Below are 26774 nucleotides of genomic sequence, written 5' to 3' on the forward strand. Positions count from 1 at the left end.
GCAGTTCTGGTCACCACACCTCAAAAAGGACACTGCAGAGCTTGAGGAGGTGCAGAAAAGAGCGACCACAACGACCAGGGGGCCGGAGCAACGGCCCTGTGGGGAGGCTGGAGGGCTCATTTCCACACACCCCACCCCCACCCCCTGCAGGGGGGGAGTCCCCCTGCCCCCCCCCGTTCAATGGCACACGAAGCCCCCCCCCCAAGTATTCTCGACACGCGTCGCGCCCTTTTCCCGACGTCGATGGAAGCTGCCCTGGACCAAGATGGCGGCGGCCCCTTCAGAAGCGGCGGCTCCGCCCTTGCCCAAGATGGCCGCCCCCCTCCGGCGCCCCGCCCGCGCGCCTCGGCGGCTTCACTTCCGGAGCGGCCTCCTCCAGGCGCTGATTGGAGGGAAGGGGACGCGGTTCCCGCGCTCCGATTGGGCAGCGGAGAGGGACCCGGAAGTGGAGGGCGCGCGTCGCTGCTGTTGGGGGGGGCCGCGGAGAGGCTCCACGTGGGTGGGCGGGGCCAAGAGGAGCCATGGCGGAGGGGGCCGCCAAGAAGGTGAGCGGCCGCTCCCCCCACCCCCATTACCCCCACCCGCCTGTGTCTGGGGGGAGTGGAGCCTCCTTGTCGAGGGGCAGTGTATCCGAGGGCCAGTTGTGGGGGGGGGCGGGGCGGGGCGGTGACTTCCCCTCTCCACCCGGCCCTGCAGATGGGGGCATCTCAGGGGACAGAGGAGCGGGGCTGGCCAAGTCCTGCTGGAGAAACTGCTGGGGCCTCGGGGAGGGGGGTTGGGTTGGGGAGGGGGCTTTCAGGCGGGGGCAATGCCACCCTCCAAAGCTGCCAGGGGGGCTGAGCTCTGTGGGCCTGGAGGTTGGCGGCCCTAGAGAGACCCCGCCCCTTAAGCAAATTCCTGCCTCGGGCATCGTTTAGAGAATTGGAACCTCCATGTTCAAGGGCAGCCTGCCTCTAAACGCCAGATCCCGGGACTCAGAGGCTGGGGTTTTCGGGGCGGGGGGGAGGTCCTGGAAAGAAGATGTCGGAGTGGGCAAGAGCGTGGCGCCCATGTTCATCCTCGGGGATCAGCAGCAAGGGGACGCCTGTTGATCCCCCTCTTGCCCTGCTTGAGGGCTTCCTGACAGTTTTGCCCCTGTGACAGGAAGAATACTGGGGTCACGGGGGTCTTGAGCTGATAAGCACCCCCCCCAAAAGCCTCTCCTGGCCCCATCCACACTGTAAAAATACTTGGCGGCCACCGTGGAGCCCATGAGCACCCGCTATTAGCCTTGGTGTTTGAAGGCCTGAGGAACTCCTGGACACAGGATATACGGAGCCAGACCGACGTCTCCTCTCCCTGCCTTTGCTTCCCAGAAAAAGAGGCCCCAGCGATACTGGGAAGGAGAAGTCAGCAAACCCGAACCCAAGCGGGTGGAAGACGCTCCAGTCACCAAGACACCCCGCCAGGATGGGGGCCCTGTGGAGAAGAAGAAGAAGAAGTCGGCACCTGGCGGCAGGGGCGGGATTTCAGGGGTAAGAGGGGGAAGGCAGCCAAACAGTCCTGGGGGGGGGCTCTCACCTAAGCTGCGGGGGAGGGGGGCGTTTGGCCTCCACCCCCCTCAGCAGGCCTTGTTTTTGCAGGAGGAGGATCCGTTTCCCGGTGCAGCCCCCGTCCCCCGCGAGCGAGTGCAGAAGTTCCATCGAGGGACCAAGGGCCAGGTGGGGAGAGGGGCTCCGGCCCTGCTGGGTGAGGCCCCCGCTCATCCCCTCGGGGCCGGGGCTGCCTCTGACCCTCCTCTGTGCCCCTTCTGTAGGGGAAGGCACCCGGCAAGAAGCTCCTGCCCCAGCTGGCCCTGCAGGAGGAGAAGGCCGAGGCGGCGGCCAAGCAAGCAGCTCGGATGGATCTGCTGCTCCTGGAGGAGCCTGGGTAATTGATCTCCCCCCGGGCCGTTGCATGCTCTGGAGTTGCTCACCCTCCTTCTCTCCCTCCACACTTTGGCTCCCTTTGCCCTGGCACGGCCCATACCCCTGGCTGGCTGGCTGGCAGGAGCCCGCAGGCCCTGCTTTGCTTAGGAGAGGCCTGCTCTCTCTGGGTGAGGGTGCGCCCCGGCATGTCTCCCTCCTGCAGGGGCCTCTGCCTCTCTGAGGTTGTCCGGTCAGCCTCTCCTGCCGTTCTTCACCGGCAAGAGGGTCCCAGTGGTGAAGATGTTTCCCGCCTGAACCCCACCCCCATTGTAGGGTTGAGCACCCCAGGCCCCCCATTTGTCCAACGGGTGTTTGGCCTGGGGGGGTGTTCAACCTCCCCCTCCCTGCTCCCGCAGCTTCCTGGAGGGCGAAGAGGGGGAGGACACCTGCACCATCAGCCAAGCAGACATCGCCGACGCCGTGGACCTGGCTGCCGGCGCCAAGGTGGGGGAGTCAGCGGGGATAGCGAGTGGGGGTTGTTGAGGGGGTGGTGTGGAAACCTAGCCTCTCACCTGGCCTCTCTTCCCCCCGGTAGCGCTTCGAGCTGCGACTGGACCAGTTTGGCCCCTACCGAGTGAGCTACACGCGAAACGGCAGGTGAGGAGGCCAGACGGGGCCCGCCCGGAGCCACACGCTTTTGTGGGGAGTGGGTCTGGGGTACTTGAGCGTCTCTGTGGCACCCCCTCACACTCTGTTTCTCAGGCACCTTCTGCTGGGGGGGCGCCGGGGCCACGTGGCAGCCCTGGACTGGCACACGAAGGCCTTGATGTGCGAGATCAACGTCATGGAGACCGTCACGGACCTGACGTAAGTGGGGCGAGGGGGGTGCATGTGGGGGGGGGAACCTCACGTGGGGGGGTCACAAGATGGTGGCGCATCGGACAGAGCTCACAGTGGTCCCGAACACTCAACGCTTGTCTGTATGAGAGAGCAAGGATTTGGAGAGTGGGGGGAGCTCAAAGATTTGCTTCTCGTACTTAAATTCTGCCGGAGGGTTGTTGTGGTGTAGAGGGCTGTCCTAGAGAGACCTGGGTTCAAACCCCCTGCTCAACTAGGAAGCTTGGTGGGTCCCCTTGGCCCGGTTACACTCTCCTAGCCTAGCTTACCTCACAGAGCTGTTGTGGGGATTATGAAGTGTGGGAAGGGATAAGTCCGCAAAACTTCCTGGGCTGGGGAAACTTCAATGTCACAGCTGGTACGATCACAGCCGGTGTGTCCTCTCATTCCCCCTCCCCACATTTCCTTTTCTTCCCCCTCCCCCAAGGCTGACCTGGACCCTCTTTGGGGGATGAGATAGCCTACCTCGCAGTGGGGTTGTTGGGATACAGTGCTGGGATAGAAATGCCACAGGTGTCTCTTTCGAATGCAGAAACAATACATGAAATTCTTTTTCCCCAATCTAAGGATCATTGAGCATAGTTGAACGTGTTCATGGAGCATGGCTGAACATGTTCATAGTGGACATGTTCATGGAGGAGAAGGCTATTCAAGGCTACTAGTTAAAATTGATATTAATCATGATGCATACCTATCCGGGATCAGAGGAGCAGGCCTATTTAGATGCTGCGGAACGCAGGCAGGATAAATGCTGCTGCAGTCGTCTTGCTTGGGGGCTTCCTGGAGGCACCTGGTTGGCCACCGTGTGAACAGACTGCTGGACTCGATGGGCCTCCTGGGTCTGATTCAGCAGGGCTTTTCTTATGTTCTTGAAACAAGAGCCCAAAATGTTGTGAGATCGAGTCTCTGTGTACGAATGGCTGGTTTTGCTAGATGCAGGTGTGTGTTGGGGGAGTTCTCCCTCCCTCCCTGTGGGGCATCCCTGCTCACCCTCCCCCTGCCCCTGGCTGCCCTCTGCCGGCAGGTGGCTGCACACAGAGACGATGTTTGCCGTGGCCCAGCGCCAGTGGCTCTACGTGTACGACAACCAAGGCGTGGAGCTGAACTGCCTGAAGCGCTTCCACAAGGTCCAGCGGATGGAGTTCCTGCCCTACCACTTCTTGCTGGCCACGGCGGTGAGGAGGAAAGGGGTAGAGGGGGGGACTTTGGCCTCTGCTTGCTGATGGGTGTGGGCCAAATGCCACAAGGAGGGGGGGCCAACGACGACATCCGTGAAGTGTTGCTGCTCCGCCAGCCTCTCATGGGCGATCTCTAGTTGTCCAGAACTGGGCCTTTCTCAGACTTTTGGGGCGCACCGATGCCAAGAAAGACCTTGAGGCCCAGTTTCTTCTGAGCTCAACTAATTTTCTTGCCAGGGAGTCACCCAGACCAGGGTGTCGTCGTCCCCCCTTTTTTGAACCAGGATGGCCTCTTTTCTCCTCTGCAGACGATCGTGTTCATCCCACATCCTCTGCCCCCTTCCCCTTCAGAGCCGATACCCCCGCCCCCATCTGCCATGGGCTGGCTTCCAGCTGCCTGTCTCCCAGTGGAGGCTGGGATGGGGCCCCTCCTGCAAGAGAAAACCAGCCCAGATTGGACCCAGGGGGGAGGGGCTTTCAGGGACCTTGGGAGTGCCAGGCTGGGGGTGTGGGGACATCTGGTTGGTTTAACGGCCCTCCTTTCCCCCGCACAGAGCGAGACGGGCTTCCTCCAGTACCTGGACATCTCGGTGGGCAAGGAGGTGGCCACCATCTGCACCAAGGGGGGGCGCCTTGGCGTCATGGCCCAGAACCCCTCCAACGCCATCGTCCACCTGGGGCACAGCAACGGTGAGCCCGGCCCCTCCCTCCCTTCCTCTGACTCCCCCCGCCTTGGACTCCTCACCCTGGGACTGACTGGCTTCTGGCCCCGTTCTCTCCTCCCCCCCCCCCCCCGCCAGGCACGGTGACACTGTGGAGCCCCAATGTCAAGGAGCCCTTGGTGCGAATGCTGTGCCACCGCGGGGCCGTGAGGGCTGTGGCAGTCGACCCCTCCGGCACGTAAGTAGAGCGTTTGTCTATATTGGTCTTTATTGAAACACTTATACTCCGCCTTTCCTGGTGGCTCAAGGCAGCGTACAGCAGTAGCTCAGAACGGTTTGAATGCAAACCAGAGATGAACACGTGAATCACACCCCCACCTCCTCGTTCCATCAAAGTCAGTCTTGTCTACTCAGACCGGCAGCGGCTCTCCAGGGTCTCAGGCAGAAAAGGGTCTTTCACATCACCTACCTGCCTGGTCCCTTTAACTGGAGATGCTGCTGGGGATTGAACCTGGGGCCTTCTGCATGCCAAGCAGATGCTCTGCCACTCAGCCACAGCCTCTCCCCTAAACTATGAAATGGCCCAGTCCCCAACCTCTCCACCCTTCAAAAGAGGCCTGCCAGGTAAAGCTCCTTCAAGAGCCCTGGCAGACGGGGGCGGGGGGCTTGCAGCACCTCCTGAAGGTCTCCAAGGAGGGCCCCTCCCTCACTTCTCAAGGGAGCCCCCTCCCACAGAGCTGGGGCCACGATGGAAGATCCTCCCTGGGCTCTGACCGGTGCCAGATGGGGCAACCGAAGCCGTGGGAGACCCAGCAGGCAGCTGCCTGAAGACTGGGGGTGGGGGGAGGGCCGGAGGGGGGGCAGAGTGGAAGGGGGGGCAGCGTTCGGCAAGCCCTCTGCTCTCTCCTCCTCTCCTTCCCTGGAGGTTTCTAAGTGGAGGCTAGACGGCCATCTGGCAACAGGGCTGATTCTATGAATTCAGGCAGATCATAAGAGCGGGGGGGTGGGGGTGGGGGGGCAGGAAGGGTTAGGGTCACCAGTGCTCGGCTCTCGTGGCTCTTCCTTACTTGCCCAGGGAAATGCCGATCACCACTTTGGGGTCAGGAAGGAATTTTCCTCTAGGCCAGTTTGGCCCAGGGATCCTCTGGGTGTGGAGCAGCGGTTGCTGTGGGATTTGAGGGGGAAGGAAGTTGTGCATTTCCTGCATTGTGCAGGGGGTTGGACTAGATCAGTGGTCGGCAAACTCATTAGTCAACAGAGCCAAATATCAACAGTACAACGATTGAGATTTCTTTTGAGAGCCAAATTTCTTAAACTTAAACTATATAGGTAGGTACACTGTTTATTAACTTAATAAACTTTAATTAAAGTTTTAAGTCTTAATTAAACTATAGGTACACTGAATAAAACTTGATATCATACTTAATAATAATCTTATTTATTGATAAAAATTAAATTGTAAGTAAGGTATCCATAAAATTAAATCATGACAATGACTGACAAACACTTAATGTGAACAATGGCCTTCCATCTCCCCGACCCCCACTGACCTCTCAGCGGCCGCCCTGGCACATCCCGGCCGCCTCGGCCTCCTGCGCTCGCCTCTCGGCCTCCTCCTTCTCGCCGCCGCCTGGGCTCTTTCCTTCCTTCCCTCCCCTGCCAGCCTGCCGTCCGCCCACCCACCCGGCGCCCCTCCTCAGCGCCTCGGCCTCCGAAGAGGAGGAGGAAGGCGGAGGGGTGTCCTCCCTCCCTCCCCTCTCACTGGCGTTCTCCAGCGGCGGAAGGGAAGGGCAGGCCACGAGGGCGACGCGCTGGAGCTTGCAGGTGAGGAAGGCGGGGGAGGGTGTGTGTGTGCTGGATCGGGGCCTCCCTCCCTTTCCCCGGTGCTCGGGCCAGCACGTTGCAAAGATCCGGCCCCCCCCCCCAGGCTTGGTGGCGGCAGTGGCTCTGGGCTGGCGGAAAGGCGGAGAACTTTTGTGGGACTTCTGCGTGCGCACAGAGCCTGGCCGGGGCAGGGCAGGGACGCCAGGCTCTCCTCCGCAGTGACATGCAGCCCCGATCCTCCGCTGAAAGAAGCCAGCCCCCCCCCCCCGCGCCCTCCACGCCCGGGGAAGGTGGCTTCTCTCGGGTGGGCGGCCGCGATCCTGCAGCCCAGAGCCGCACTCAAGGGGCCAAAGAGCCGCATGCTGCTCTCGAGCCGCAGTTTGCCTACCCCTAGACTAGATGACCCTGGTGGTTCCTTCCAACCTGTGAGAGTTCCCCCTCTCTGAGTCTAATTCTCCAAATCAATTGCTCAGACGTTGATACAGAAACAAAGGATTTATTGAAGACATCAGGAGATGAGACAGGCACAGGTAGAAAGTTGCAAGTGAGGGGCTTATCGGGTTTACAGAATATATTGACTCCAGGGCACTGGGGCACTGGGGTTCACACTTATTGTTATGGGAAGTTACAAGCTTGGCATAATACAAAACATCAAACGAGTCCCAGGAAGTCTGCTGAAGCTATCACACTTCCAAGGCCGCATCGGCCTGAGGGAGTACAGACAGGAAGAGCAGCGGGGGGGAGATACTTGGGGCGATCAGGCCAGGCGCCTGGGACCAGAAGGTGTGAACTGCTTTTATGAGTTCACTGATAACACAGCAGGTGATGGAAAGCAGAGACACAGAGTCAGAGACACAGAGACCCTCACATTCTGCCCCCCTTAGGGCCCCCCTCCCGCGTCCTCGACAGGACGAGGTTTATCGGGATAAGCGAGGTGGAATTCTCGGACTAAGCGAGGGGCCGCCATGTGGGGTGCGGCCACCCACTCGTCGTGCGCGGACCCAAGGTTTTTCCAACGAACAAAGTAATACAGTTTCCCTTTCTTCCATTTGGAATCTAAAACCTTGGACACTTCCAAATGGGTATCCCCTCCCACCACGGTAGGAATCTCGTGTTCGGGAGGGGGGTGGAACTGGGGAGCTGCCACATAGGGTTTGAGGAGGCTTATATGAAAGACAGGATGGACTCCCTTGAGGGTTTTTGGGAGTTCTAGTTCCACGGTAACCTCGTTGATCACTCTGGTAATGGTGAAAGGTCCCACATAACGGTCGCTGAGTTTTTTGCAGGGACGAAGAGAGCGGAGGTTTTTGGTGGACAGATAAACTTGCTCCCCCACTTTAAGTTCCCATCCCGGAGACCGGTGTTTGTCTGCCTGTTCCTTGTACTTGCTTTTTGCCCTCTCAAGGTTTTTGAGCAGCCACGGCCAGGCAGATTTAACTACCTGAATCCACTCCTGAAGGTCGGGGGTGGACTGGAGCTCTGGCGTGACGGGGGCGGAACCGAAAGGACCAAATTCCGTCCCGTATACTACTTGGAAGGGACTAAAGCCGGTAGAGGAATGGGGCGCATTGTTGTACGCATATTCGGCAAATGGGAGCAGGTCGACCCAGTCGTCTTGGTGGAAATTCACATAGCAACGCAAATAACATTCTACCACCGCGTTTACACGTTCAGTTTGACCATCAGTCTGGGGGTGATAGGCAGAAGAGAGGCCCTGTTCCTCCACCCCCATCAATTTTAGGAAGGCTCGCCAGAATTTGGCTACAAATTGGACCCCCCGGTCGGAGAGGACCTTCCTAGGGATCGAGTGTAGTCTGAGGACGTGCGTGACAAACAGTTTAGCCAAGCCTTGGGCCGAAGGAAGACCCGCACATGGAACGAAATGGACCTGTTTGGAAAAAAGGTCCGTGATTACCCAAAGGACCGTCTTTCCCCGACTGGGAGGTAGGTCGGTGATAAAATCCATGGCTATGACTTCCCAGGGACGGGAGGGGTTCTCAAGCGGTTTGAGAAGCCCGGGGGGTTTTCCCATTCGTTTCTTGGCTGTGGCGCAAGTGGGGCAGCTGCGCACGTACAGCTCCACATCGGACCTCATACCGGGCCACCAGAATTGCCTTCTAACCAGGTGGAGAGTTTTTATGAAGCCGAAATGACCCGCCAACCTGGCACCGTGTACAAGTCCCAACACCTCTTTGCGAAGGGAAGATGGGACATATAGCTTTCCCCCTTGTACCCACCAGGTGTTCGTTCGTTCCATGCCAGTGGGGAGGAGGTGGTGCTCCTCCTCCTGTAAGGAGGCGTTCCGGAGCCGCTGTTGGAAGGCTTCCGGGATACCTCTGAGCGTAGGGGGGGTCTCGGGTTGACGGACTTGGGACCGGGTTGTGACGGCCAAGCTAGGGACCTCCCCTCGCTGCTCGGGAGTGAACAGGGAGTCGACCGGGCGATCGAAATCGTTGCGATACTGGGGAAGTCGTGACAGAGCATCGGCTAGGGCATTTTCTTTGCCAGGAACATGTTTGAGGGTGAACCGGAATTTGGCGAAAAATTGGGCCCACCGAATTTGTTTGGCGTTGAGCTTTCTAGCTCCCTTGAGAGCCTCAAGATTCTTGTGATCGGTACACACCTCAAATGGCAGTTCGGCCCCTTCTAAGAAGTGCCTCCATATGGTGAGGGCATGTTTGACCGCTGCCGCCTCCTTCTCCCAAATAGCCCAGTTGATTTCGGACTGGGAAAACTTTTTGGAAAAGTAGGCACACGGCCGCAACCGCCCCCCATCATCCCTTTGCAATAGGGCCCCGCCCATGGCCACATCCGAGGCATCAACTTGCACCACAAAAGGTTTAGTGCAATCGGGGTGAGCCAACACGGGTTCGGATGAAAACAGTAGTTTTAAACGTTCAAAAGCCTGTTGGCACTGGGGGGACCATGGCAAACGGGCTGAGGGAAGCGCGGCGTTAGCCCCCTTGTCTTTGGTACGCAACAGGGCAGTGAGGGGAAGCGCAACTTGGGCAAAGTTAGGAATGAAGTTGCGGTAAAAGTTGGCGAACCCCAAAAATTGCTGGAGTTGGCGGCGGGTAGTGGGGTTTTCCCACTCTCGCACCGCCTGGACCTTAGCGGGGTCCATTTCCAAACCCTGGTGGGAGATCACGTACCCAAGAAAAGTAATGGAAGGTTGGTGGAATTCACATTTGGACACTTTAGCATACAGTTTGTGCTCCCGCAGCCGCTGGAGCACGTCTCGAACCAGACGCACATGTTCTTCCATGGTGTCAGAGTAAATAAGGATGTCATCGAGAAATACCACCACCCCCCGAAACAGCAAATCATGTAAAACCTCATTAATTAATTGCATAAAAACACTGGGAGCCCCCGAAAGTCCGAACGGCATGACTAGGTATTCAAACATTCCAAAACAGCTGGAAAAGGCCGTTTTGGGTTCGTCTCCTTCTTTAATGCGAATGCGGTGGTATGCTTCCACCAAGTCCAGTTTGGTGAAGATTCGGCCCTCCTTTAATTGTGCTAGAAGGTCGGGAATAAGAGGGAGAGGGTAAGCGTTAGACTGGGTGACTGCGTTTAGCCTACGAAAGTCAATACACAGTCTTAGATCTCCCGTCTTTTTCTTCACAAAGAAGGCTGGGGCCGAATAAGGAGCCTTGGAAGGGCGTATGAAACCTCTTGCCAAGTTGGCATCCAGATAGTCCCGTAACACCGCCTTCTCACTAGGGCTCATGGGATAGACCTTCCCTTTAGACAGCTTGCCTTCCCCCACAATTTCGATGGCACAGTCCGTTTCTCTGTGGGGAGGTAGTTCGTCACACTCTCTAACATCAAAGACATCCGTAAACTGCGAGTATTCGGTGGGCAGTTGAGGAGGAACGGAGGCTGGGGTGGGGGACCCTACCAATGCGGCGGCCGGAGTCCTGAGTACCCGTTCCTTGTCATGTAACCCACAGGGGCTTTCGGGAAACGAGAGCACTCGTTTAACCCAGTCGATGGAGGGGTTGTGTCCCCGTAGCCAGTTCATCCCTAACACCACTGGGGTTACAATAGGGGCGATGGTAAAATACAAGCGTTCCCAATGTTCCCCCACAGACATAATCACGGCTGCAGTTCTGTGGGTCACTGGGCCCCGTTTAAAATCGCTCCCGTCCATTTGGGAAAAACGGAGGGGTCCCGGAAGCCGCTTGCGCCGGACTCCCAGTTTCTTGGCATCTTCCTCACTAATCATGGTACGGGCACACCCCGAGTCAACCAAGGCGGGGAATTCTAAACTGGGACCCCCTTTAGGTAGGGACAGGTGAACACGCACATACACATTGTCCTCTTGGGCGCTTACCATCGGTGGAGCTCCTTGCACAACGATAGGGGCGGTCTGCTGCGGAGCCCCCTCTACAGCAGACCGACGGCGTTTTTTGCCGGCTGTTCCCACTCTTCCTCCTCGCTGGAAGAGGGGGACGGGGTGGTGGCGTTCGGGGACCCGTCCGAATCAAAAGTAGTATTTGTAATCCGGGACCCCGTTGGGCCTGTGGAGGTGGAGACCACATCCTGGGGGCGCGCATGGAGTGCGGAGGGTGCGCCGGAACGTCGACCCGGTGGTCCGCTCCTGCGGCGGGGCTGGTCCTCAGCAGCCGCCTTCTGCGGTTCGGTCGGGGCTTGGCGAGGAGGGTTGGGACGACCCGCACGAGAGGGGCATTGCGACGCAAAGTGTCCCTTTCCCCCGCAAGTCAGGCAGACACCAGTCTCAAAACGCTTGCGGCGTTCAGCGGCCGAGGGACCCCCGCTCCCTCCCGGTCGGAAGTCTCGGCCCCGGTCACTCCGGGGTCTCGGGTCACGTCCGATGCGCTGCTTAGACAAATTCAGGAGTTGTTTACGATTCTCAATGTCCGCAGCGTGGCGAACCCAGCCTTCCACATCTGGGGGGTTCCCTTGCATGAAGGCCCAATGTTGGAGGTCCGGGTTGAGACCCTCCCTGAAACACTGTACCAGAGTGGCCTCACTCCAGTCCAGAATACGGCTAGCCAACGACTGGAACTCACTTGCATACTGCGCCACCGACTTGGTCCCTTGGCGCAGTTGCATCAGGGAGGCTTTAGCCCGCTCGCCCAGAGTCGGGTCCTCAAAGCGGTTTCGGAGTGCTACCATAAACTCGTCCAGGGTTCGCAGCACCGGCGAGCGGAGTTCATACTGCAACACCATCCAGGCGGCCGCCTCCCCTTGCAGTAAGGAAGCCACATACTGCACCCGGGACTCCTCGGAGGTGAAGGTCCGACCTTGTTCCCGCATAAAAATGTCCACTTGGACCATAAAAAAGGTCAACTGATCCCCTGAACCGTCATACGTGACTTTCAGGTCCCGACGGGACGGGAGGCTAGGAGGTGCGGGAGGAGCTGCCGGCGCCCCATCCGGGAGATTGCCGGCGGGCGGTTGCACTTTCAGTGCATCGAGGGCCGCTGCCATCTCACCCATCACACGCTGCATGGTCTCCATCTGCTCCTGCATGGCTTGGCGGTCCTCCTGCCACTGCCGCCGTTCCTCCTCCATAACAGCCTCCTTGCGTGCCGGATCCCCCTCGAGTCCCGTACTGGGGAAGGCCAACCGGCGTTCCTTCGCCGCAGTCCGTGAGAGAGACCAACCTTTGGGAGAGTCCAGCCAGTTGTTGAAGAATCCCCGGGGGCGTCCTTCCCGGCCCTGGTCGGGGATGGGACCCTTAGGTTTCTTTGGCTTGGCGCCCTCCTCCTTGGGGTCCGGTTTGTCCGGCACCTCTGGTTCCTCCGGTACATCTGGGGTAGGGGTGGTTTCCTCGTCGGCTGACATTCTGTCCCACTAGGTACAGCTGCAGTCCGAGAGGCAAGGACTTGCAACTTAATGTGAGAGTTCCCCCTCTCTGAGTCTAATTCTCCAAATCAATTGCTCAGACGTTGATACAGAAACAAAGGATTTATTGAAGACATCAGGAGATGAGACAGGCACAGGTAGAAAGTTGCAAGTGAGGGGCTTATCGGGTTTACAGAATATATTGACTCCAGGGCACTGGGGCACTGGGGTTCACACTTATTGTTATGGGAAGTTACAAGCTTGGCATAATACAAAACATCAAACGAGTCCCAGGAAGTCTGCTGAAGCTATCACACTTCCAAGGCCGCATCGGCCTGAGGGAGTACAGACAGGAAGAGCAGCGGGGGGGAGATACTTGGGGCGATCAGGCCAGGCGCCTGGGACCAGAAGGTGTGAACTGCTTTTATGAGTTCACTGATAACACAGCAGGTGATGGAAAGCAGAGACACAGAGTCAGAGACACAGAGACCCTCACACAACCCTACGATTCTCTGATTCCAGGTACATGGCGACCTCCGGGCTGGATCGGAAGCTCCACATCTACGACCTGCGGGCGTATCGGCGCCTTCACTCCCTGCTGCTGCCCATGGGGGCCGGACACCTGGACTTCAGCCAGAGGGGGCTCCTGGGGGCTGCTTGTCAAGAGGTGGTCCAGGTATCTGTGGGGCGGGGGATCCAGTTGGAGAGGAGAGAGGCAAGGAAGAACTAAGGAACGCCTGGCTGGATCCAAGCGGGGCCCACCTGGCCAGCCATCCTTGGCAAGAAGCCCAGTGGTGCTCCAGGCGACCCTCTGGAACCTGCCTCCAGCTCTGCTCGGCACCAGGCAGACTGGGGAGCAGGTCCTGTCTCGGTTCCCAAATCCCCCAAAGCTCTTGGCTCTATCCCCGGCCCTCCCCGCTGCCTCTTGCAGAGCTTGGGAAGGTGCAGAAAAGAGCAACCAACATGATCAGGGGACAAGAGCAGGCTGCCCTACAAGGAGCGGTTGAAACGCTTAGTGCTGTAAAGGAGGCAACCGAGGGGGGAGACATGGTGTAGCGATCAAGGTTTTTGCTTTCAACTTCAGTGAGCTGTGAACTGAGAATAACTCAAGGCTTTTGCTCTTGTCTGCTATTCACAGTATCACAATTCTCCCCGTTTTATCAAATTAGAAAAGGCTTACACCTCATCCAACCTTGTTGATAATACAGTATTTTTCTCAGGACATAGGTCCTTGGTTCTCTATTCAGGTAACCAGCAAATGAATTAACACCTGTTTGAATCTTTCTAACTTTTATTAATAAAAGGAAAGGTTCTTTTTAATAAACAAGACAGTACAAAATATAGTACTAATATTATTGAACTTATACAGAATGTAATTAAGCAGGCAAGTACAATCAATTCTCCTAACATTTTAATGCATATCAAAACTAGTTGTCTGTTAGAATAAATCAGAATTCAGTCTCTTATTCATTGCTCTTAAGGAATATCAACTGAGCCAGAAGGATCCTAATACCTTGCCAAGCAAGGGTCCTTCAATCTCTGAGCTTCAGTCCAAGGAAATCTGATTTGGTCCTCAGACTCATGCGTAGTTATAGCAAAACGTATCTATCTGATCAATCTCTGAAGTCACTAATCACAATCATGTGACTATTGCTAAGTACCTGGTTGGCTATTATAATAAGCGTCAGCATAAACACATCTGTTCACTTTATCACATGATCAATACATATCTGAAATAGCTAGATAGAAGACCAGAAACTATCTCATCAAAATAACCTTTTCAGACTTTCCCAAGCTTTCCTAAAAACTTTCCCCCATTACATCAGCTAAGAACTAAAACTGTAAGCAAAGGATGACATGGTTAACAGGTGTCTCCGTGTACTGGGGTTGAGATCATTGCTACTGCGACAACATGATAGAGCTCTATAAAATTATGCCCGGTATGGAGAGAGTGGACAGGGAGAAGCTTTTCTCCCTCTCCCATAATACTAGAACATGGGGACATCTGCTGAAGCTGGAGGGTGACAGATTCAAAGCAGATAAAAGGAAGTATTTCTTCACAAAACGCATAGTTAAATTGTGGAACTCCCTGCCCCAGGATGTGGTGATGGCTGCCAACTTGGAGGGCTTGAAGTGGGGAGTGGGCATGTTCATAGAGGAAAGGGGTATTCATGGCTGCTGGAAAGAATGGCTACTAGTCATGATGCATACCTCTTCTCTCCAGGATCAGAGGAGCAGGCCTGTTACCTTTGGTGCTGTGGAACACAGGCAGGATGGTGCTGGACTTGATGGGCCTTAGTATGATCCGGCAGGGCCTTTTCTGATGTTCTTATGTTCTCTTCCCTTTCTCCCGCCAAGGTCTACAAGGACATTTTGGTCTGCCCATCCTCCAAACCTTACATCTGCCACACCCTGCCCCGCCCTGCCCACGGCCTGCGCTTCTGTCCTTTTGAGGACGTCCTGGGAGTTGGTCACGAAGAGGGCTTTGCCAGCCTCCTTGTGCCAGGTATGGGGGGAGGACTCACAGTTGGGAGTGGGCTGCTTCACAGCCCACGGAGGGGCCTGACTAATGCCGGCACTCGTTGCAGGAGCCGGGGAGCCCAACTTCGATGCCCTGGAGAGTAACCCCTTCCGGAGCCGGAAGCAGCGGCAGGAGTGGGAGGTCAAGGCCTTACTGGAGAAGGTAACGTGTGTGGGGGAGGGGGAAGTCCCCCATCCCCTCATTGCTGGATGGGATCAGATCCCGTGGGGGCCTTAAAGGACAGTGCAGAACAGAAAGAGAGAGGGAGAGAGAGACGGAGGGCCTCCCCCTCTCTTGTGCAAATGAGCAGATCCTCTGCAGGAAGTGGTCTGCAGAGCAGAGTAGGTGGCTCAAGCAAGTGACCCAAGCAGCACAGAAAAGCAAGAGAAAGCGGGAGGGGAAATCCAGGGTGTCCCTCCCCCAGTCCCCAAAGTTCAGCTCACTGATTACAGACAAAAGGGGGAAAGGCCACTGCCGTTCTGAAGAGAGGCTTCCTGGGGGGGGGGGGCTTGCCCTGTTATGCCAAGCACAGTGGGTGTCCTATATTTGGGGAAATTAGCTGGGGACAGACAGAGCTTTGCAAGATGTTGGCGTGGGGATCTTTCTAAACCAATTCTGCCCCCCAGGTGAGCGAGCCAGTAAAGAGCAACCCAATAACAAATTTTAGGGATTTTATTTAAAAGGTATGGCTTCACACTTTGGATCCAGGAAGTGTTAACAACTTGACAGTGGCCAATGGGATCCTAGTTATACCCCTTGACTGGACATTGTCAGGGACAAAAGGCTGGTTGCTCCTGAAAGGATTAATCGGGTGTAGAGAATAAGAACATCATAAAACGAGGGCTGGGTGCTTGGGATAAAACGTCAGAGCATTGAGTGGTATACTTGGGGATTAAGGTGGGGTCCGGAAAGCGAGTCACTGAGGGGGCTTGGCTGGAGGAATGATGAGATTAGGAGCTGGTTACAATAGAATTGATGGGATCTGGCAGGATGCTTGCAATCTATAGCAGGAAAAGTATAGAAATGCTAAATGCTCGTCCATTGTCTCTTGAGAGGAGTCCTTCGATGACTCAAGATGAGGGGTGGGGGGGAGGGTTTCAGGCCAGGCTGGAGACAAGTCTTTCTTCTTACTACTGTGCAACCCCTTCCAAGAGGGAGTTCAGGCCACTTCCTTTCCTGGGGTCCACAGCACTGCTTGCCGTCTGCAGGGTCCTGCTGGCACTGTACAGTCCGGTCCAGGATGGTGTCTTGGCTTGCTGCATTGTGGGGCTCTCTGCATAGTCCTTTAGTCCTGCACACCATTCCACATGTGCCAGGAAAGCTGGGGTATGAGAGGGTTAGGGTCACAGCCCGCTTGCCCTCTCTCCCCCTGTCTCCCCCCTCCAAGAGAGACCTGAATATCTCAGAGTTGGGAGTGAAATCCCCACCAAGCCCTACCTGGCTGGATCTGGCCGACCTGAGGGTTTCACCCACACAGGGAAATCCAGTGGTGCTGGATCACAACTCGGCCTCCGTCGGTGGGTGGCTGGGTGGGTGCCCCCCTCCAGGTGTTCCCAGTGAGTTTGGTCCGCTGTGGTGCAACCCTCGGGGTGGGGGGGCTCCTTTGGTTCCTCCAGGGGAGGTTCCTCCAACAACCTGCCTCCAGATGGGGCTTTGAGTCTAGTTTGGGGACACCCCCCCCCCACTCCCCAGCCACTTCTAGTGGGTGATCCGGGAAATTACGAACCTCAGCATCAGGACTTAGTAGGCCATATGCAGAACGTGAGTCAGCAATGTGATGCGGTAGCTAAAAAGGAAAATGCAATCTTGGGCTGCATCAACAGAAGTATAGTGTCCAGATCATGCGAAGTGATGGTATCGCTTTACTCTGCTCTGATTAGACCTCACCTAGAGTACTGTGTTCAGTTTTAAGCACCACAATTTAAGAAAGATGTAGACAAGCTGGAACGTGTCCAGAGGAGGGCAACAAAGATGGTGAGGGGTCTGGAGACCAAGTCCTATGAGGAAAGGTTGAAGGAGCTGGATATGTTTAGCCTGAAAAGGAGAAGACTGAGAGGGGACATGGTAATCATCTTCAAGTACCTGAAGGGCTGTCAGATAGGGGAGGGTGGGGCTGAGTTGTTTTCTGTTGCTCAAGAAGGTCGGACCAGAACCTATGGGTTGAAATTAAATCAAAAGAGTTTCCGTGTAGACATTAGGAAGATCTTTCTGACAGAGAGGTTCCTCAGTGGAACAGGCTTCCTCGGGAGATGGTGTGCTCTCCTTCCCTGGAGGTTTTTAAGCACAGGCTAGATGGCCACCTGTCAGCAAGGCTGATTCTGTGACCTTGGGCAGATCATGAGAGGGAGGACATCTTGTCCCATCTTCTGGGCACGGAGTAGGGGGTCACTGGGGGTACGGTGGGGAGGCAGTTGTGTATTTCCTGCATGGTGCAGGGGTTGGGCTAGATGACCCTGGTGGTCCCCCTCCCAACTCTATAATTCTGTGATTTTCCACCAATCCCCTCCGTGAGGGCATGGGTGTGTGTGATGGAGCATTCTGATGGGATGAGCCTTCTTACTCCCACAGATTCCGGCAGAGCTGATCTCACTCGATCCAGGACAACTGGGGACCATGGACACCGTCTCTCCAGAGCAGCAGCGCCAAGAGAAGGCGGCAAGGCTGGTGAGGGGCCTCGTGGGGGGTCCTGGCGAATGGCCAGTGGGTCAGGAAGTTGCGGGGTGGGTCTTAGGCAGGGGCTGGTGCAGTTGGGGGTGGGGTGGGGGGGATGCCTCATGCCAGCTCTTCTCCCCCCTCTCCCCCCCCCGCAGGGCTATGACCCGCAGGCCAAGGGCAAGTTCTCTCCCCGGCGGCGGCTGAAGGGGCGGGACTCGGCTGGCGGCCGGCTAAAGCGCAAACAGAAGGTGGCTGCCGAGGAGCAACGGGTAGGTCCCCTTCTCTTCTTCGTGTTCTCTTCACCTATTGAACCTCCATGTTCAGAGGCAGTCAACCTCTGAATCTCAGTGCCCACAGGCAGCACCAAGGGAAGGCCTCGGCCTCTGTGCCCTGTTGTTGGCCCTCCAGTGTGAGACGGGATACTGGACTAGATGGCCCCTAACCCTGGCCTGACCCAGCCGGGCTCTTCTTCCGTGCCGGTTCTGGTACGGCCAGGCAGCTTCCAGTGAGCCGGTCTCTGTGAGCGGCTTAGGAAAGGATCCAGAGGCGGCTCCCACTCCGTTTCCCTGAGCAGAGCATCCCCCTGGGCCTCAGCGGGCCCGATCCAGCCACCTGCCTTTGCTCCCTTGTAGTGGGCTTGAGTCGGCACAGGGGAAACGGGGAGTGGGTGATTTGGAGGGGGAAGACTTGGCCACACTCCCCTCCTGCAGGCTTCATGGTGGTCTGCTGGAGTCCTTGAGCCCCCCCCCCCAAGATGCTTCTGTTCCCCTCCCTCCCTCACTAATGTGCTTCCTCCCCACCTCCCCGGTTCCTCAGGCTGCCATCCGGAAGAGCCTGGCCCAGAAGAGCCAGGCCCGGGAACAAAGGAGCCTGCGAGAGGCGGTCCCTGCTACTCAGCGGTCAGCGTTGGATCGCTTTCGGAAATAGGCGCCGAGTCAGGAGGAAGAGGAGTTGCCCCCCCCCCGTGGGGGCGAAAGGGGCCCTGGGCCCACACCTAGGGGAGCGAGAGAGCCGAGTTTCTCTGCGGTTCCCCCCCTCCCCGGACAGTTGGCCCTCGGCCTCCCCCTGGCTGGCGTCAGCATCGCTGGGGCTGAGGGGTCTAGCTCTGTGTGCCTTCCGGTGCTGCGAAGAGGGGGATTTGGGCTTCTGGGACTTGTGTGGAAAGCCCCCCCCCCTGCAGAATTAGGGACCTTTGTGATAAAGCACCTTCCGGTGGCCACTTTGCAGAGTTCCCCCCCCCCCGCCTCGTTCTTTGTGTTTGCAGGGGTTTGGGCCTTCTCGGGAGGGGGGCTGTGGGGGAGCGTCCATCCCCCGTCCCCCCCCCAGGGGGCCTGGGCTTTTAGGGAGCTTGGGCCAGGCTTTCTTCGTCCTCAGGGGGACGCCCAGGAGGGGTCGCTGCCAGGCTCGGCAGGTTCCGAAAGAGGCTGAGGCCGGGAAATGTCTCTGACGAGGGGGACGGAAGGTCTAGAAAACCTGTTGCCCGGGGTGGGGGGGGCACGTTAAGGTTCAGAGCCTTGGAATTTCCGGGGGCCTTTCTAGTGGTGAGCTGGGGGGGGGTCAGAATCTGCAGAAGGCTGATAACAGAGAAGTGGGGGGGGGAAGAGTGACTCCCGCTGGTTCATGCAATTCTGCACCAGAACAAGCGAGGGAAAGGCCCCCCCCTCTGTTTCCAGGGGGGGGCAGAGAGGCTGCCGGCCCGTGTCAGCCTCTCTGGTTTGTCCCTGCACAGCTTGTCCCCAAAGCCCCGGAGGTGGCCTTGGAAGATGAATTCTTTCCCACAACACACCAAATTCTGCCCCCAGGAAAACAACGTGTCCCACACTTGTTTGGGCCCCGGGCAAAATCTCTGCCTCGTTTTCGTCTCTCCCTTCCTCCCGTGAGTGCAGGGGCAATTTACGGGGGTTGCTCCCTTTCTTCGTTTTATCCTCACAACAACCCTGTGAGGCAGGTTAGGTTGGCCCAAAGTTACTCGGTGAGCTTTCACAGAGGAGTGGGGATTGAAACCCAGGCCTCCCCGGGTCTTGTAGACTGGTGCTCTAGCCGCTGTGCCACACTGCCTGCCAAAGCACTCCCGTTGGCCCAGGTCCTGTTACAAGGGGAGGGCTGAATGGCCGGGCCCACCACTCACAGCTCGCCTGTCTGCCCCCTCCCCTGCCCCCCGTCAGAGTCTTTGCCGAGCTTTATTGCGAATGGCCCCCTTAAGAGGTCAGAGAAAGATGCTTATTTCCAGCATCCACCGTCCACCTCCACAGGAGTGTTGTGCAAACCAGGACCCATTTTCATCGGGGAGCAGGTGAATCGAGGCTCAGCACTCAGGCAGAATGCCAGCGAGCCGAGGGAGCAACCCCCTGCCCATTCCACGGAGGGTCCTTGGGGCAAGGTTGAGCAGCCCCCCCCCCCGGTTGGGACAAAAACCTCCTGCAGCCTATGGTTCAGAGTTTGGCAGTAGCCCCCCCCCCCCGGCTCTGGCTTTCCCAGGTTTTCCCAAGAGCTCTCAGGCCCGGGATCTGCTGCCTTGGGGGTGGGTGCTTGACTCGCTGCTTCCCCAGCGCCCACCTCCTTTGGGGTGACGGCACAGCCAAGGCAGAGGGTGGGACAGCCGGGCAGCCCCTCGTGTCCTTTGAGGGTCCGGGGGACAGAAGGGATCCAGTCGGCTCCCCCTGTGGCCGGGGGGGGGGGGGTTCCCCTGCAGGCCTACCCTGAGAGTGGTTCTGCTGGGGGGGTCCCATTGCCGGGCACAGCAGGCCTCGTGTTCACTCCCTGGAAAGGATCTTCGCAAGCCGGTGGTGATTGTGGGGAAAGCCTGGGGGGGGGCAACTCCTGCCTTCGGGCAAGGCCAGGGTCTTGGTGGGGGGGGAGTCAAGGCCGGAGCCCCTGCTGCGCGCGCAGAAAGTGGCCTGGTTCAGTCCCCAGCAGCATCTCGGTAGTAGGTGCTGCAAAAGAGCTGTGGAGAGCTGTTGCCGGGGGGGGGGGGATCTGCCAGGCTGGGGGGCTGGGATCCAGCTTCGACAGAGAGAAGATCCCAGGAGAGCCCGGCAGGATCCGGCCAGAGAGAGCCCGCCTGGCCCAAGATCTGGTTTCACGCGGTGGCCAAAGAGGGCCAAGGAAAGGGGCCGTGCTGTAGGGACGAGGCTCCCAGGCGTCACCCTCGACGGTGCCCTGGGACAGCGGGGGTCACAGGAGCCAACCAGAGGGGCAGAAAAAAGCCGGAGTCCAGCAGCGCCTTAAAGACTTAACACGATTTCTGGCCAGGGAGGAGCTTTCGTGAGCCACACAGCTCCCTTCTTCAGTATTTTGTTAGTGAAGAGGTTGCAGCCGGGAGATCTGACCACACAAAGCACTCCCTTCCATGTATAACAGTTGATTTCCAAAGAGGGAACTGTTACAAAAATGAGGGAAATATTTAAAAGGAAGCTGGAAATAAAATTCAGAGAGTTAAATCCTTAGAGCTGGGGATCCCCAACACTTGAGCCTGCAGAGGCACCTTTGGACTCTGAACAAGGGAGATGGGGAAATGGCAGAGGAGCTCCATGAATGCTTTGCTTCTGCCGTCCCTGTGGGAAGTGAACCCATTTTCCCACCCACCCACCATTTACAGGGAAGGGAATCTGAAGAACTGAGTCCCAACTGAGGCGATGAGAGTTTCCAGGTCCTGGTGACACAGACCCCGCAGGGAGTGGGGGGTTCTTGGGGAATGCAAGGTGACATTGCTGATCGACCAGCCTGACAATGTAACTGATCACTTAGTTCAGCCACTGTGCCAGAAGACTGGAGAGTAGTGGATGCTGAAGGTAAAGGTGCTCCCCTGTGCAAGCACCAGGTCATTACTGACCCATGAGGGTGACGTCACATCCCGACATTTACTAGGCAGACTATGTTGACGGGGTGGTTTGCCACGGCCTTCTCCCAGTCGTCTACGCTTACCGACCTCGGAAGGATGGAAGGCTGAGTCGACCTTGAGCCGGCTACCTGAAACCGACTTCAGTCGGGATCGAACTTGGGTCGTGAGCAGAGCTTTTGGCTGCAGCTGAACACTCTGCTCCACGGGGCTCCTTATAGCAGATGTTACACGGATTTTTAAAAAGGTATCCAAAGGGGAAATTATAGGCCAGTCAGCTTAACATCTGCCCCAGGCAAATTATTAGATACCATAACCAAAGGAGGAGTTCTTGGGCACCCAAAAAAGCCCAGCCTGCTGACGGGGAACCAGCCTGGCTTCTGCAAAGCAAAGTCCTGCCCCCACCAACCTTGTGGGGATCTTTGAGAAACTGGACAAACACGTTGGTAATGGTGACCCCCCTCATGGACTGCAGACTTTAACGGTCCGGATTCTTGAAGTGAGTAGGCCAGGGAATTTGCTTTCAGTTTGCAAGTCTGCAAACGCGCACATGTTTCCTACTTGTTCCAGCAATGTTCTTGCTGCCCCATCCTTGAGAATGAATAAATGGCTTCATGCCCAGAATAAACCCAAGAACAAGCCAAACGAGAAGTGAAATTTGCATTCTTTGGGAATGTGCTGATAAGTGCTCAGGGCGGTCCCACATCGTGTGTTCGGAGGAAAACCGACTGGATGGTTTTAACAGAGTCACGTAACATTCATGTGACGGCATGTATAAGGTAGCCACACCTTAAAACCCCTGAATGTCCACATTTGAGTTGCTGGAAACGCTTTGGTGAGAATCTCAGGATTGTTTTATTTTTTAAATTTTAAGCCAAGGTAATTACATGTATACTTTTCATTTCTAATTTCATTAACATACGCTGTTTCTTCTTTATTTAATCATTTCAAGACTACTTTTAATAAAAAATATTTAAAAAGTATACATTGAGTGATCTTTGGCTAGGATACAAGGTTTTCATTTGACACCTGGAACAAATAAACTTCTGACTTTGCTTCAGTCAGAGGAATGACTACATGTGACAGATCAATTATCAGACAGAATAATAACCTCGGACCCGCCCTGTGGTTAATGCGCAGCTTAGCAACGAAACCAGAGAGACTCGGATCAGTTTCTATGTGCCTATTTTAAACACTTCCTCCTCCCTTTTATTTTAAACACTTCCTCCTCCCCATGAGCGGGATACAACACCGTAGGTATTATATACTTGGACTTTCAAAAGGTTTTCGACAAGGCCAAAATTATTCAGGATAGTGAAAACCAAGGTTGACGGTGAAGAGCCTGTGTGTCGGAATTACTGTGGTTTCTCATCGTGAGCCGCCTCAGGCAGGACTCGAAGAGGCCGCATGGAAATATAAAAAAATAAATAGCTCCAGGAGAATCTCCACAAATTGGGTGAGCGGGCCACAGTGTGACAAATGAAGTTGGTAAATAAGGTGAGGCACATTGCAACAAAAACATCCCAACCTCAAGTATAGGCTAATGAGGTCTGAACTTGCTGAGTCTGAGAGTGGGAAAAGATCTTAGGGTCATAGAATCACAGGGTTGGAAGGGGCCATAGAGGCCATCTATCCCAACCCCTTGCTTAATGTAGGATCAGCCTCGAGCATCCCTGACAAGTGCTTGTTCCAGCCTCTGCTTACAGACTGCCAGTGAAGGTGGGAGCTCACCCACCTCCCTAAGGAGCTGATTCCACTGTCAAACAACTCTTACTGTAAAAAACGTTTTCCTAATATCCAGCCAGTACCTTTCTGCCCTCAATTTAAACCCATTCTTGCGAGTCCTATGATCCTCTGCTGCCAACAGGAACAACTCCCTGCCCTCCTCTTAAGTGACAGCCCTTCAAATTCGTAATAGATAGGTCAAAGAAAAAGTGGCAACCCCGTGTGCTGCGGTGGCGAAAAAGGCAAACTCTACATTAGGGATTGGGAGGGGAGGCGGCTGGGTACAGCCCTATCTCATCAGATCTCAGAAGCTAAGCAGGGTCAGCACTTGGATGGGAGACCACCAAGGAAGACTGTGCAGAGGCAGGAGATGGCCTCTGCTTCGCACTGGCCTTGAAAGCCCTTTGCTGGGGTCGCCATAAGTCGGTTGTGACTTGACGGCACTTTCCACACACTCACTCAAGTTAGGGATGATTAAGAAAGGAACTGAAAATAAAGCAGCCAGTATAGTCAAAAGAGTTTCTGTCTAGACATTAGGAAGAATTTTCTAACAGTCAGAGCAGTTCCTCAATGGAACAGGCTTAGAATCATAGAATCATAGCGTTGGAAGGGACCACCAGGGTCATCTAGTCCAACCCCCTGCCCAATGCAGGAAATTAACAACTACCTCCCCCCCACATCCCCAGCGAACCCAACCTTCCCCCCACCATGCAGGATCCCACAATCAAAGCACTCCCGACAGATGGCCATCCAGCCTCTGCTTAAAGACCTCCAAAGATGGGGACTCCACGCCCCCCCCCGGCAGTGCCTTCCACCGCCAAACGGCCCTCGCCCTCACCATCAGAAAGTTCTTCCTAATGTTTAGGTGGAATCGCTTTTCTTAGTTTAAATCCATTACTTCCTCGGGAGGTGGTGAGCTCTCCTTCCATGGAGGTTTTTAAGAAGAGGTTAGATGCTGATTCTGTGACCTTAGCCAGCTGAGGAGAGGGAGGGCACCTTGGCCATCTTCTGGTCACTAGGGGTGTGGAGGGGGGAGGTAGTTGTGAATTTCCTGCATTGTGCAGGGGGTTGGACTTGATGGCCCTGATGGTCCCTTCCAACTCTATGATTCTATAGCCCCTGTATAGATCTATGGCAGGGGTGGGGAACCTTTTTTCTGCCAAGGGCCATTTGGATATTTATAACATCATTCGAGGGGCCGTGCATTCTGGCCCTGCCCCCTTTAACCCCTCGATTGTCGCCACTTCCGCCCCCAGCCCTCTTGTAATACAGAGGAAAATATTTCTTTCCCAGGTGGGAAAGTGTTAATACAGTTTCTTGGGCGGTCATAACAGCTCCATAGCTAATGACTCTTCTCCAAGGGGGAAAGAAGGTTCCTTTTCTCGGCAAAACAAACTCACATCTGCCTTGAATAGAGGCTGTTCCTGTCCGCAGGAGGGGGCGGATCGCCAGTCTTAGATCTTTCCGAGCCAGAGATCTGCCAGGACCCACAAAGGGCCAGACCAAATGATTTTGCGGGCCTTATACGGCCCCCGGGCCTGATGTTCCCCACCCCTGATCTATGGTGTAGCCTAATTTGGATTGTTGTGAGCAGTTCTGGTCACCGTTACCACAAAAAGGACATTGCTAAGCTGGGAAAAGTACAGAAGAGGGGCAACCAAGAGGCTCAGGGGGTTGGAGCCCCTCCCCTACGAGAGAAGGCTGGAGAGGCTGGGGACTTCTTGAGCTACAAAAGGTACAGCTTGGGGGGACACAATAGAGGTTTATAAAATTATGCATAGAGTAGAGAGAGTTGGGCGCAGAGCCTTTTTTTCTTCCTCTCCCAAAATGTCAGCGCTTGAGAGCATCTAATGAAGCGGATGGGCAAAAAAGGAAACCCTCCTTTGCACAGCAAAGGGTCAAAATGTGGAATTTGCTGCCAGAGGATGATGTGATGGGCACAGGGCACACATTCACGGAGGAGGAGGAGGAGAGAAGTCCCTCGGTGGCTTCTAGCCATGCCATTTAAAGGCACCCATTCAGGCTGGCAAACTCTGAATCCCAGCGCCAGGAGGCCCCATCGGGGGGGAAGGGGCCTCAGCCTCTGTGCCCTCTTGTTGGCCCTCCAGGGGAGCTGGTTGGCCCCTGTGTGAGATGGGATGCTGGACTGGGTGGACCCTCCTCACTGGTCTGACCCAGCAGGGCTCTTCTGGCCTTGAAGGGGGCCCAGAGGCTGGGACCCTCCTCTGTTGTGGCCCCCCAGCACTGGGGGTTCAGAGGTCCACGGCCCTTCAGACCCTCCGTCCCTGGCAAGTCCGTCAGAGCCCCCTCTGCTTGGCTTTCTGGGTCTAGGCAGGGGTGTTGGTGTTCCTGCCCAAGCCAGATTCACTCGGTCTGCAGTAGAAGGGCAAGATTTGAGTCCAGGAGGACCACCAAGGTTTTCTGAGAGTCGAAAGTTTCTACCCTGGAGATCTTGGTCTTTAAAGTGAACTTGGCAGAGCCTGGGGGATCGGACGGGAAGGGGGGGTTGTATGTTGGAAACTCTGGATTCTGCACTCCTCAATGCGGTGGGTTTGTGCCGGCTGAGCCAGCGGAGAAAGGGAGCCCACACCCCCACCCAAATCCTCCGGGGCTCTGGGGGTGAAATGTGCCTGAGCCCCTGGGGAGCAGCTGCCAGTCTGAATAGACAGCGCTGCCTGTGCCCGACCCACAGCCCGACTGGGCACAAGGCAGCTTCAGGTGTCCGTGCGCACCCCGGCTCAGGCGCCTCGACTGACGAAGGTCATCCTCAGAGCGGCCGCTCGTACCGCTTGCATCATCCCGTCGCCTCCGGGGCGTCTCAGGGTGGGAGGCCGGAACGCGGCCGGTCCAGCTCGGGGTGGGCGCTCGCCCCCGGCTCCCCGCAGAGGTCCCGAGTGCCCTCACCGGGCGGGCGCCAACCAGGCCAGCAGGCGGCAGCGGAGGATGCCGAAGGTGCGCTGGAGGAAGGTGCAGGCCTCCCGGCGGCCCCACATGTCCAGCATCTGGGCGGGCGCCACGCCGTGCACGCTGAAGAGCACCTCCCGGTAGCAGCAGGGGTCGGCGGGGAAGCGGGTGGAGCCGGCCATGCGCACCGAGTGGCGCGGGGCGATGCCGGCCCGCCGGGCGCACAGGCCCACGAAGGCGTCCTCCACGGGCACGCGGGGCACGTGGCGGGCGGCGGCCAGCAGGGCGGGCACGGCGTCCGCGGAGAGCACGTAGGCGGTGCCGCTGCAGTAGGGCGGGAAGACGTCGGGCGGGTAGAGGGCGGCGGGCACGTGGTGGCGGCTGCGGGGCTGGCGGCTGGGGCGCACCCGCCAGTGCAGGCGGCCCAGGTAGAGGCGGCGCGGCTGGCGCAGGGCGGCCAGGTGCCGGGCCAGCCCCCCCGCGTTCACGAACACGTCGTCGTCGGCCTTGAGCACGAAGCGCGCGTGGGGGCAGCGGGCGGCGGCCCAGCGCAGCAGCGCCAGCGTCTTCAGCGTCAGGTTGCCGTACGTGTCGGCGAAGCGGCCCTGGATCAGGTCCCCGTGGCGCGCCGCCTCCCGCCCCAGCGCCGCCTGCGCCCCCGCCTCGCCCGGCAGCCCCACCACGAAGAAGGTGCGCAGCGCCCCCCACGGCCCCCCCCACGAGCCCCACGTCCGACGCACCGCCTGCCGACGCTCCGCGTGCCCCGTGGCGCTCGCCACCAGCGCCAGCACCAAGGGCGGACGGCCGGGCGGGCCGCAGGCGCCGGCGGGGGGCTGCAGCGCGAAGGCCTCGGCGTCGGCGGGGGGCGGC

General features: G+C 57.1%; 1 protein-coding gene across 1 annotated transcript; it reads left to right on the forward strand.

The window, feature by feature from the left end:
- Nucleotides 1–265: 265 nt before the first annotated feature.
- On the forward strand, nt 266–18364 carry WDR46 (WD repeat domain 46). Its single transcript, XM_056866350.1, has 16 exons — nt 266–445; nt 1356–1514; nt 1623–1700; nt 1796–1908; nt 2303–2390; nt 2482–2543; nt 2649–2753; nt 3808–3958; nt 4516–4651; nt 4762–4861; nt 12784–12937; nt 14620–14767; nt 14850–14944; nt 17351–17446; nt 17593–17706; nt 18254–18364. Exons 1-16 carry the CDS (start codon nt 266–268, stop codon nt 18362–18364), a joined length of 1890 nt encoding a protein of 629 aa, XP_056722328.1.
- Nucleotides 18365–26774: the final 8410 nt, after the last annotated feature.

This window comes from Euleptes europaea, chromosome 1 (assembly GCF_029931775.1).
Source record: "Euleptes europaea isolate rEulEur1 chromosome 1, rEulEur1.hap1, whole genome shotgun sequence".
NCBI lineage: Eukaryota > Metazoa > Chordata > Lepidosauria > Squamata > Sphaerodactylidae > Euleptes > Euleptes europaea.

Coding starts and splice junctions, on each gene's coding strand:
- WDR46 (XM_056866350.1), top strand. CDS start 266: ATGGCGGCGGCCCCTTCAGAAGCGGCGGCTCCGCCCTTGCCCAAGATG. Junction 2,544..2,648: donor AGCTACACGCGAAACGGCAG/GTGAGGAGGCCA, acceptor TCTGTTTCTCAG/GCACCTTCTGCTGGGGGGGC. Junction 2,754..3,807: donor GAGACCGTCACGGACCTGAC/GTAAGTGGGGCG, acceptor CTCTGCCGGCAG/GTGGCTGCACACAGAGACGA.